Source organism: Abramis brama (assembly GCF_963993115.1).
Source record: "Abramis brama genome assembly, chromosome: 23".
NCBI lineage: Eukaryota > Metazoa > Chordata > Actinopteri > Cypriniformes > Leuciscidae > Abramis > Abramis brama.
The window spans coordinates 19,654,221-19,664,317 of NC_139985.1; the positions used below are offsets into that span (position 1 = coordinate 19,654,221).

A 10,097-nucleotide genomic window follows, 5' to 3' on the forward strand; every position below is an offset into this window, starting at 1 on the left:
TCTGAAAAGAAAAAAAAAAAGTATAATTTTAGGGCTTTGGGTCATTTTGACCCGCGAGGGAAAGATGTGTTACAAAGTGCGAGGGAAGGATGAGGGTTACATTTATTTACAGGCGTTTGACATTTAAGAGCTGGGATGGCAACAAGTATAAGTGAAAAAAAGTGCCTCTATACATACATTTTTGCAAAACTCCAAGAACGCACCTATACAATTGACGGTGGTTTCCAGCCGAAATGAACATTAGTGGCAGTAAAATACAGTCTTTTATTCCTTTTCAAACAAATTATGATTACAGGGGCAGATTATCTATTAATAAAGACAGTTCATCAAAACACTAAGAGCATGCTGTAAACATACATTTTGATGTGTGCATCACATAAAGCTATGTATGGCTTTTCTGATGTAGTAAATTTGCTAATAGCTCACCCGGGACTGGTAGAGCACTGCACTTACGATCTGAAGCGCTCGGGTATCCAGTCCTGTGAAATATGAGTCATGAGAAAAGACCTCAAAGACTTACAGCAGCAAGTTAAAATGGTGTGGTTGCTTCAGCAAATGCATTTTAATCTCACGTTTGCTTTCATTAAAACTATTGGTTAGGTTTAGGGTTTATTTTCAAACACAACAGAGCATTAACCTTTCAGAGCCACTCACCGCACATTTTCAGTTCCAAACTGCCACAATACAACAGCCAACGTAGGCAGGCACATTTTTCCAATGAGCCATGATGAGTCATAAGAACTATGGTACTTTTTTGTCCTTTTTGGAGTTTGATGGCCCCTGAATGTTTTTTATCGTATGGAGAAGAGTAGCTTGGACATCTCTTTTGGGTTCCACCAAAGAAAGTGAGTCAAATGGGTCTGGAACTACATGAGGATGTGTTAGTGTCAACTAGCACATATGAATCTTAATTTTTTTTTGTAAAAGTAACACTCTGGATTTGTCATCAAATGCTGACCACTTCTCGTAAAGGAATAAGTTAATCTGAGCATGGCTTTAGATGCAGGGTTACCACAAACTCCTGATTTTGGTTGACACATCATTATTTCCTGATAGAGAACAAGAGACCATAGCATTCATTAAACTCTAATTTGGTCACCCTGCAACTTGACTGCTAGTTTTGGGCATTGCTGCCAAGCTTAGCCACGAGCCTCCAGCCTGACTTCACCCTTCCCAGTTAAAATGTGTTGTTATACAATAAAGCTATAAATGAATCACATATTAAATATCTCTCCAAGGTTTTACGGATGATTACAACACTTCATTTACTGCATCTGTTTGTACTGTATGCTGCTAGCTGCTAATGCTAACACCAGTAGCACTGCTTGCTTCCTGCTCTGTTTACTGCTTGCCACTCTTTCCCTGTGTTTGATCCCCTCAGTCAAGTGAGCATTTCTAGCAATTGAAGTGCACTTGGCACACAATGCTAACAGTAGTCACTAACTGTGCACAGTATGCTTTCCATGCGTTCGTCAATGGGTAGAATAAATAGTGGTTTTCCAACAGAAATTAAGTCACAGTATTATAAATCCTTCCTTTGTAAAAAAAAATAAAAAAAAAAAAAAAATTGTTGACTACAGCAAACCTGCAGTTAATATGTGGCAAATGTGCTGCAATGTTTGCTATAGCACTTTATAAAGGATTCATATAGGCATTGTCGAGTAAGGCTTGAGTGCTGGTTATTATAATCTGAAAGATGATTTAAGGGTCAGTGACATGACACTCACTTTTGTTTGAATTGAAATTTAAATAAAAAAAAATACATTTATACATATAATGTTTTGACATGCTTTTAATTTCTAAATTAAAATTAATTCTGATATTTTTTTTTTGGGAATATTCAAATGATTCAACTGTCCTGATAATTTAATGATGTAAATGCCTCATTAAAAGAAAATCTATTATTAAGTATGGTTAAATATCAGATATTTTGACCTTTAGTTTGCCATTAAGCCATTTTTTTTTATTATTGAACTTGGACGCTCAAATTTGTCGTTGACCCACAAATGTTGGGGGTAGATATTGCTCTAGGGGGTGTCATGTCAATTTGAGATATAGGGTATCAGTCCGTCAGGGTGATGTCTTATCACATGTGTCTTATTTTTCTCTATGCAGTGGTGCATGAAGTGCGCTGTGTGGACGGCGCAGTAACCAATGGCGTTCACCAGCTCAGCTCTTCAGAGGTGGATGAGCTCCTCCACAAAGCTGATGAGGTGACCATGAGCGAGAGCGGCAAGACTACGCCGCGACTGGAGCGAGGGCAGGCCGAGAAAGTGGAGAAGGTTGAGAAAGATGTAGTCCCAGGTGCAGCCGGCTCCACCCCCATAATGGAGATCACGGGTGTAGAACCGAAACCCGCGACACCTCAGACAGAAGTGGGCGGGGCCAGTGCGGAGAACCCAGTTACGATGGTTTTCATGGGTTACCAGAGCGTGGAGGACGAGGATGAAACAAAGAAGGTTTTGGGGCAGGAAAGCACGACTGTGAAGGCCGAGGTGGTCGTCATAGAGGATGGAGATGCCAAGACCACCAGCAGCAGTGACACCATACAGGATCAGGCACCCTCTAATGGCAGCCCAGCAGAGCCACCGAAGGCTGAAGAGGCGGCAGGAGAGTCGGGACAGCCAGAAGGGGGCGCCGCCGAGGTCAAGAGCAAGGAGAAACAACCCTGCAAGTGCTGCACCATCATGTGAGCCTAAACGCACCCTCCCAAACATGGACTTTACAGATGAAATGCAACAACATACAGAGAGAACTGGCAAGGCAAAGAATAAACATTCACTATCTTTTGATAGAAGCTGTTGTTTCTTTAATTGATTTGACCGGTTTTATATTTTCTATATTGCTTGATCGTTTCCCCTTGATACTCTTTAACCTCATTTAAATTTTATGCGTATAGTTTTTTTCTGGTTTTATTGTGGCTGAAATGAATCGCGTCGTATGCGCTCCTATGAGAAAAGTCTGAAGATTAAAGACCCTTTAACTGAACTGAACCGATCAGTATCCAACAAGCCTCTTAAATCCTAAAGTCCTACCATAAAGGAATTAAGTATCTCACATAATTACATAATATATATGACGTCATCATTTGTTTTTGAAAGAAATATTTATTTTATTTGAGTTCCCTTTTTGCAAAGCATTTGCACTGCAAAGTATTTTCACTTTCGCATAAAAGAAAACATTTTCAACATTGTGCATTGCGCTCTATTTATTACTGATGAAGCTGTGATAAGTATTTCAATTATTATCATTTTGGTTTTCTCAAACTAGGAATAAAACCATGAGATTGACAGAGCGCTCTTCGCCTTTGTTTAGAAATGACAGGATTGTTGTAAACAAACAGATTGACCATTATACGGGAGTTTTAAAGGAATTGTCTGGGTTAAATATACGTTAAGCTCTCGATTAATATAGATAATTGTTTTGACTCATTCCTCAGTTTATAAAGAAAAAAAATATGTTTACAAAAATTTGAAGTTTGTATTTTATTTTTATTTTTTACAATTTATTCTTGAGCTGTTGTCTAAATCATTCTGTAAATCCTTGCTGGCTTTACATGGTCATGACAGGAGCACATAGACTACTGTTCAAATGTTTGGGGTCGATAAGATTTTTTTTTAAATGTTTTTGAAAGAAGTCTCTTATGTTCACCAAGACAGCAAAAATACAGTATAACAGTGATATTGTATAACAGTAATATCACAATTTTAAATAACTGTCATGTATTTTAAAATGTAATTTATTCCTGTGATAGAAAAGGTGCTTAATATTTTTGTGGAAATGGACATCATTTTTTTTTTTCATTATTCTTTATTGAATAGAAAGTTCAAAAGAACAGCATTTATTTGATATATATATTATAAAAATCTTTACTGTTATTTTTGATAAACTTAATATCAAAACTATACTTTTTGATAACAAAAAGTATAGATTTTTTTTTAAACATACTGACCCCAAACTTTTAAACAGTAGTGTATATTCTTGTAGCTAGACTTTATTAAAATGTGTAATTTATTCCTATGCCTTCCACCATAGACTTCCATTATACTTGCATTACATGCATGCTTTTTATTTGTTTTTTTTTACAGACTTAGGGATGAGTTAGAACAATTTTTTGCTTAATGAAAGCATGTCACAGCTTAACCTCTATCGAACCAACATTCCTGTAAATGCATGTGTAACTGTATTTTATGCTGAGACTACATTCTCACAAAATATTATTTGCTTCAAATGAAAGAATATTTGAAAGCGCTTTCTTTTCTCAGAGCATCCCTTTAATTTTTCTTTGCAATCCCTCACACACTCACAAGGGAGTGATACAGCGACATTTTCCCCTCCTTAAAGGAAAATCTGTATTTCTTCTTATTGTTCTCCCGTGAGTCCAGTAGATTGCACTCTTTCATATTGAAATATAGGACAGGTGAGCTGAGGATATCTCAGGAAGCTCTGATATTTAGTGAGGCTTTACAGTGGTCGTTCTCAGTTAGACTTGTCCAGCAAAGAGCTTACGCATGTTTAATTGTTCCTTTGTTCTAACTAAAACACTTGTTGTCATATATTATCCCAACTTGAAGTGCTCTATTTGTTGGAAATAGAGAAAAAGAGTAAGAAGTAAGTTGTTCTCTTGGTTACTTTCAAACTGCTGCATGATATAAACTTGCATTGGATCATTTCTTGCCTTCTCATCATTTAAAACCATAAAGTTTATCCTTATCCTTATTTCACCCGCATCTCTCATATGCATTTTGATTATTGAAAAAGCCCTGCCCTTGTTCTGACATTAAGAGCTGTTGAAGTATCAAGCTGGCTGTGTCCAGGATGGTATTTTGATTGTATTCCAGTCTGCACTGCCATTAGCATTCAGGAAGGGTCATTGACAGCTCATTTCCAACATGTGACATTAGAAAACTGCTGCAGCCAATCCTATGCAAGAGCCCTCATGCGTGTAAACTAGTGTCAGAATAAGCAAAGCTCTCTCAGTTAAACAACAATCATAACAGTTCAAGAATGGAAAGACAGGAAGGACAGTATCCGCCCTTCCTTAGCTATTCCGATGAAATGACGGGAAGTGTGGCAAGGCGACAGGAAAAAGTTTAATAAGTTACCATGCCAAGTATTGAAGATTTTTTTCTTCTTCTTTTCTCAGATACTTTTAGAAAAAAAAGTGTTAACATTTCTGGCAAAAGGTGGAATTGTTTTATTTTTTGGCTGGGATTTGCCCTTAAAGTAGCTATGATGCCAAATGGTTCAGTTAAAACAAAAAGCATAGTTTTTGTTGAAGAGATGGGTGATCGACTGCATTATTGTTTAATGTGGTGCTATTTTAAATTTATTTTGCTTTTTATTTCCATGTTTTCCATAACAGAAAATTGCTAGTAACATTAAAGGTGCATCCAGTAGTCTGATATCACAATGGCGTTATCTATTGATGTGGTCTAGCACAATCATCTCGAGTTTTATCAATCTAGTGAGTTTTAGCAAGCAGTCTTCTACAGAATAATAAATTCCCTTTTTTATTATAAATTCCCTTTACATAATAAATTTAATAATAAATTCCCTTTACAAAAAAGAACCAACTTCTGAATAACTTCTCAGGATTTTCTCCATCATCAAATCTTTCCACCTTGTGTAATATGCCATGTTTTTTTTGTCTTGTCTTCTGGCTTCAGACTTTTTCTGCTTCTTCGGCCATGCAGGTAGTGATGGGCGCTTTCAAAACACTGCTAATGAAGTCTCAAAACCTTTGTGTTTTCCGAGCATGTGTGAAACTGGCCAACATGATGTGATTTCAGCAAACATGTCGAACCTAGGTTACAATTTTTTTTTAAAATTCCGATGGATTGTCACTGGAGGGCATTGAGAACTCATGAACCAGAGTCTAAAATATTCTCAACACTCAAGCATTATAATTAGAGTGTTTATTGTCAAATTTTCGCTCTCTGAATCGCCAAACAACACTATGCTAATAGCGTACAGCATATACATACTTAAAACGCTTTTTATTAACATCTTTTATGAGTACAGTCTTCATCTCATGTGAGTGTGCACCATTCAGATGACACTTTGCAAAAACAATTTATTTTTTCATGTTTAAAAATTAGCGCCAAACTACTTAATGCACCTTTAATTGTACATTACGTTACATTGGAGGGTTTCTTCATGAATGTTAAATCTGTTGTGTACCTTACTTTGTAAATTATTTGCTTCATTGATTTAATTTGATGACAAATTTTGAAGTAATTTTAGAGGAATTAATTAATTGGCCCTGGTAGAGATGTGCTAGATGAAGTGTGTGTTTTGATTTATGTCAGTTAATATGTGTCATGTATCTACCATTTTAATTACATAGTTGTAATATCTGTTTAACTGCCCGAATCACTGGGATGAGCTCTGTGGAAATCAATATGCGTGTGTGTTCAGAGGCCCAGGAGCCAAATGAGGTCAGCATGAATGCAAAAAAACATTACTGTTTATCTTGTTCCCTCATGTTTACACACTTGAACATTTTCACTTCTCCATGTACACAGTTTTGAGATGTAAAGCAGCATCTATGAGTTTATAATTCATGGTTCAGCTGATCAAGAACCAGTCTGCTTTTCCCCCAATCCTCATCTGGGACTCCTCCTTTAAAGTCTTTGCTTCACTGTGAGTTTCACGGTTGCCTCACACTTTTGCCGCTCACCTTACTGTCCATCAGTACTAACATTCCAGTTCCGACTTGTTCCTCACCCCTGAATGCCTTGTTGTCTGGCCACGGGCCTGGCGTATCTCTTTTGTATAGTTGCATGCTTTTATAGGTACATAAATCACACATATCTACATATACATATCCATTTCCATGTTAGATAATGTCCCTGTGCTTGAACCCCCTAACCCTTGATGTCAAGCTGAGTTCAAAGGCATGATAGAACAGAGGACAATGTAGGAACATATAACCTGGTTCTAATGAGTACTGATAATGGGCGGCCCAGACGGGGTACTTCTCTGCCTGTCTGAACAGCCCTCTCTTATTGGTTCTCCTGATAATGAGTGTGTGTGCTATTACTGCCACTGTTGTCTGTGTGTTGTGAAGGTCTGCTTTCTAATCAACCTGACAGAGCTGTAGAAAGAGTTGGAACGAGACATTAAAATGTGATGTGCTTTACGGAAATCACTGCGTCTGTCTTGTTTTCTTTGGAACAACAAATGTACCCTGTGCTTCTTAGGATCTATGTGCAAATCTTTATGTACCAGCACTCCCTTCTCCGCATTTTTTTAAAGCAAAGCAAAAAAAATAATAATAATTTTGTGAGTTTGCAGTCTGTATTGGATGCAATGCAATACAAATATAGTTCATAGCGAAATAATGGCAAAGAAATGTTGGAGAAAAGCGTTGTTAAATGTAAAATCAACATACAGTACGACCAGTGTAGTCTGATTAAGGAACAAATTACTCTTATGAGTCGGTTCTTTTTAGTGACTCAAAAACATACAGCATGGCCTGTGGAATCTGATTCACAAACTCATGATTCGTATGAGCTGATTCTTCTTATTGAATCGAAAACATACAGCACGCTCAATATAGTCTGATTCAAGAACACATGACTCTTATGAGGCAGTTCTTTTTAGGGAATTGAAAACATACAGTATGACAAGTGTAGTATGACTCCTGAAGGAATGCCTCTTATCAGTTGCCAGTTTGAATCAGTCTGATGAATCATCAGAGTGGTTACTGAATCAACATCTGACACAAACTAGTAGATTTTTAAAGAACAAAGTCACGGAGTAAGGGAAATAAGCAAGTAAATCATTTTTCTTGATTTATAAAATACAAATTCGTTGCGGGCCTAGTAGCGAGACCTGAGGAACGCCACTCTGCTGCCATTCAGAACTAATCTGAGAGCCACTGCGACATTGTCACTTCCTTTGTCAATGACTAAATGACCAGGCTAGAGAGCAACTATGAGGTGCATTATTGGATAGTAGAGGGGTATTCTCAGCTTTTGTTCTAAGGTTGCTGATTATAGCAGTATTCCAGACTGGTATCCCTGCCCTCAGCACACTCACAGACACGCATGCATGCACTGAATCTTTGACCATGGGCCAGGTCACCCCACATACATTTTTGGCATTTTCGCCAAGATGATACCTCTCGTTTTGGCTGAGAACAGTAAACAACACATGCAGCCATATTGGAGGAGGGGCTTTACTAGAGCAATTGAGCCAAAACACAAGTTTTATGGGTAGTGGGTGGGAAAGTGTCAAGTGTGGCTGATGCGGTCTAAACCAGACTGAACCCTGCAGAATTACTGATGGGTAGGCCGGGCCCTGCTTTGACTGTATCTTTCAGCGGTATTAAACACGATGGTCTTGCTGTATCCATGGGCCTGCAAAAGATGAGGTGAGTCAGAGGAAGAATATCTTATTTTGAGAGTAAAAACATTTTGCAAATATATTGTATCATACAATATTTTGTAATATCTGACACATACTAGAGTATTTGTACATTTGATATGGTGATTGTTGGCATTTTATGGTATATGAAAATGATTTTCCTCTTCCTTTCACTTTCCCCTCTCATTAACTCAACTTCCTCCACAGACTGGACTCATTAGGACTGAGTTGAGATAACTGCATGCTGGGTTTTCCTGTGAAACTCTAATAAGCAAGTAGTACTGCAGCAAACACCAGCTCAGACGCACACCGAGCAGCATGTTCAGGTACACACCTCCCTGGCAGGTGCTGTGTAACAGCCTGGATCGCGATTTTAAGGTAAGGTTGTACAAATACATGTTTTAAGAAATGCTTGTATGTTAGGGCTTAACATTTTTTTTTTATTCTACAACAATAAATTGACAAACTAGCCTCACTTGACCAGCTTTACAAAATATTTAAAGTTTTATACATATATGGAATTTCAGTCATCTGTAAATAAAATAAAATTAAATAAATGTGAATGGTACAATACTAGTGTATTTTAGTGTTTTAGTATTTTAGTATATGCTTTTATTAAATAGCTAAAATATTTGTGCAAACACTTGTGCATTGTACTTTATTTTTATTTAATACATTTGAATGTGGTTTGGCAAAGAAATGTTTACCTAAAAAATAAAATAAAATAAAAAAATAAGTAAATATTGTAATTTTTTAACGCATATAAATAAACACTAGAATTTTTTAATTAACTTAAGGGTATGTTTACAAGACAGCGATGTACTAAAAACAGAAAAGTCTTTCCATTGCGTTTTTCGCGTCCAGACTAACGTTACAACGTTGTCAAAGCGATCCCTTTCACACTTATCCGCGGAAACTATTAAAAAACGCTGTTTTATGCAAGCAAGGCCAGTAGTTGGCGGTCACTTTGTGCCTATCTATCAGTAGCCTATGCCTATCTATAGACTGGACATGTAACACGCATGGCATAACCGTTTTCACAAATCCACATTTTTGTAGTTTACATGGAGACAATAACGGTATTGTTTACAAAATCTTGCATTTTGAAACCCGTTTTCAAAAGTTTGCAATTTTAGCCCCCCAAACATAAATGCGTCCCCCGCATTTTTTTGCGGGTCAAGTGTGTTCACGTAGAGGCCAATGTGAATAAATCTAGATTTAAATTAAAAGAGAAGTCAAGATAGCTTATGCATGACCTATCGTTTTATTCTTTTCCAAAACGAGACAATCTGAACATTATGGAGCGCTAGGAGGGCGCTCTTTCACAGAAAGCCCAAAAGGATTCGAAGAAGTAATAACTTATGACGTTCCAGGATATCCCTTATATGGACAAAGGCATACAGCTATTGGCTGTAGCAGCAGCTGAATAAAAAACAGAAACGTTTTGACTGATGAAACGTGAAGACAATAAACACACGAATGCGACAATATATGGTTGTGTGTTTTTCAGGCCATCTCAAGGTATTTATTGACAATGAAGTATATGATGTACATGAGTATAATGATGCTGAAAATTCAGCTTTAATCACAGGAATAAATTACAGTTTACCATATATTCACATATAAAACAACTATTTTAAATTGTAATACTATTTCACAATATTACTGTTTTTACTGCATTTTTTTAATTATTAAATAAATGCAGCCTTGGTGAGCAGAAGAGA

At 37.0% G+C, this 10,097-nt stretch overlaps 1 protein-coding gene across 2 annotated transcripts in view; it reads left to right on the forward strand.

Moving 5' to 3' along the window:
• palm1a (paralemmin 1a) overlaps positions 1 to 7,150 on the forward strand; it is a 61,811-nt gene extending 54,661 nt beyond the window's left edge. For both annotated transcript variants that reach the window (XM_084100779.1, XM_084100780.1), the window contains one exon: positions 2,116 to 7,150. In XM_084100779.1, coding sequence (XP_083956905.1) covers positions 2,116 to 2,693 — 578 coding nt within the window. In that variant the 3' untranslated portion in view covers positions 2,694 to 7,150. The remainder of the gene's footprint in view (positions 1 to 2,115) is intronic.
• The last annotated feature ends 2,947 nt before the right edge of the window (positions 7,151 to 10,097 follow it).